Genomic DNA, 1,285 nt, shown 5'->3' with positions numbered 1-1,285 from the left:
GACAGGAAGAGAGCAAGAGGGCGTCCGCGTGCACGCACGCGCGCGCGCGCGTATGTGTGTATGTGTGTGTGTGTGTGTGTGCGCACGCGTATGTGAGCGTGTGTCCGTGTTCATGTGCGTGTGCGCGTGTGGATGTCCGTGTGTGAGTGCAGGTGTGGTTGGGGGAGGGGACAACCCTGCAACGACGTCATAGCGGCCTTCCATGCCGCCCATCTTCACGCCTTCATAGGTTTGGAAGGCCAACCAGCACCTGCGCACCTCTTGAACTGCAGCGCTAACCTCCACAACCATCACCCAAAGAAGCTTCGCCATTCTCTCCCTCCCTTTTTCCCCTCCCCTTGCCCCCTCCCCTTGCCCCGTCCCCGCCCCTCACTCTTCTCTGCGTCGTGCCGCCACTCGTCCAGCGCGCGCACCACCGCGGGCATCACCACGTTCTTGAACTCCGGCACGTTGAGAGGCACCTTGCCGCTCATGGCCGCCTCCGTGTGGTCACCCGCCGCCGCGGCCGCCTCGCGCGCGGCGCTGACGAGCATCGAGTACACTGCAGACACACACTGGATGACGGGGCCCTCCACCTGCGATGGCGGGGGCGATCGCGGCGTTTTGGGACGCGTTTCAGCGCCGGCGGCGATCGGAGCAGGCGGCAGTGGTGGTCGGGAGTGGGGCGGCGTTGGCGGTGGGCCCGACAGCGGAGCGGCACGCTCCTATTGGCGGGCTGTATGCCACTGCGGCGGGAGGAGGGCCACAGCGACCTCCACGTCCCCCTCGAGAGGACAAAAATGAATGTATGGGAAAACTTGACGTGCGTGGGACAAGAACAGTTGCGACGTGCCGCCGTCGACCCCCTCCCCCATGCGTCAAGCAGCCCCGACCCCCCCTTCAACGCCAGGACCAGCCCTGCCGCCCGCACCTGGTCCAGGGCCTTGGCGGCCATGAGGCGCAGGCCGCGCTCAGGGGACACCATGTGGGGCTGGTAGCCATCCGCTGTCCGCGTGATCTGCAGGTCAGGGACATTTGGGGACCAGGGTTGTGGGGGAAGGCGGGGGGGGGGGGGAGGCCACGGGCCGCCGTCCGAGCTCAAGGCGCGCCGCTGCCAAGGAGGACGAGACTGACCGCATCCCGGGGAGCCGCCGCCGCCTCGCTCTCGCTCCGGCCTCTAGCGTCGCGCCCGCCGCCGCGGCCGGCCGCGTGCGCTCCCCCTGGCGCAAAAGCGCAGCGGCACCAAACCGCTGTCCACTGCATCGCCGCCACTGGCGACCTTCCCCCCCCCCTGGGCCCCACCACC

The 1,285-nt window shown here is 68.6% G+C and overlaps 1 protein-coding gene across 1 annotated transcript in view; it reads right to left on the bottom strand.

Annotated features, from left to right (window-relative positions):
• Nucleotides 1–290: 290 nt before the first annotated feature.
• Nucleotides 291–1,285, bottom strand: part of MNEG_11973 (Dynamin-related protein 12A) — a gene marked incomplete at both ends in the record, with an annotated part of 2,345 nt that continues 1,350 nt past the window's right edge. Inside the window, 2 exons of the mRNA XM_014039556.1 lie at nucleotides 291–575; nucleotides 911–997. Coding sequence (XP_013895010.1) covers nucleotides 291–575; nucleotides 911–997 — 372 coding nt within the window. The remainder of the gene's footprint in view (nucleotides 576–910; nucleotides 998–1,285) is intronic.

This window comes from Monoraphidium neglectum, assembly GCF_000611645.1.
Source record: "Monoraphidium neglectum strain SAG 48.87 unplaced genomic scaffold scaffold02994, whole genome shotgun sequence".
Classification (NCBI taxonomy): Eukaryota; Viridiplantae; Chlorophyta; class Chlorophyceae; order Sphaeropleales; family Selenastraceae; genus Monoraphidium; species Monoraphidium neglectum.
Note: the sequence above shows the minus strand (reverse complement) of the source record. Positions and strands in the feature narration are given on the sequence as shown.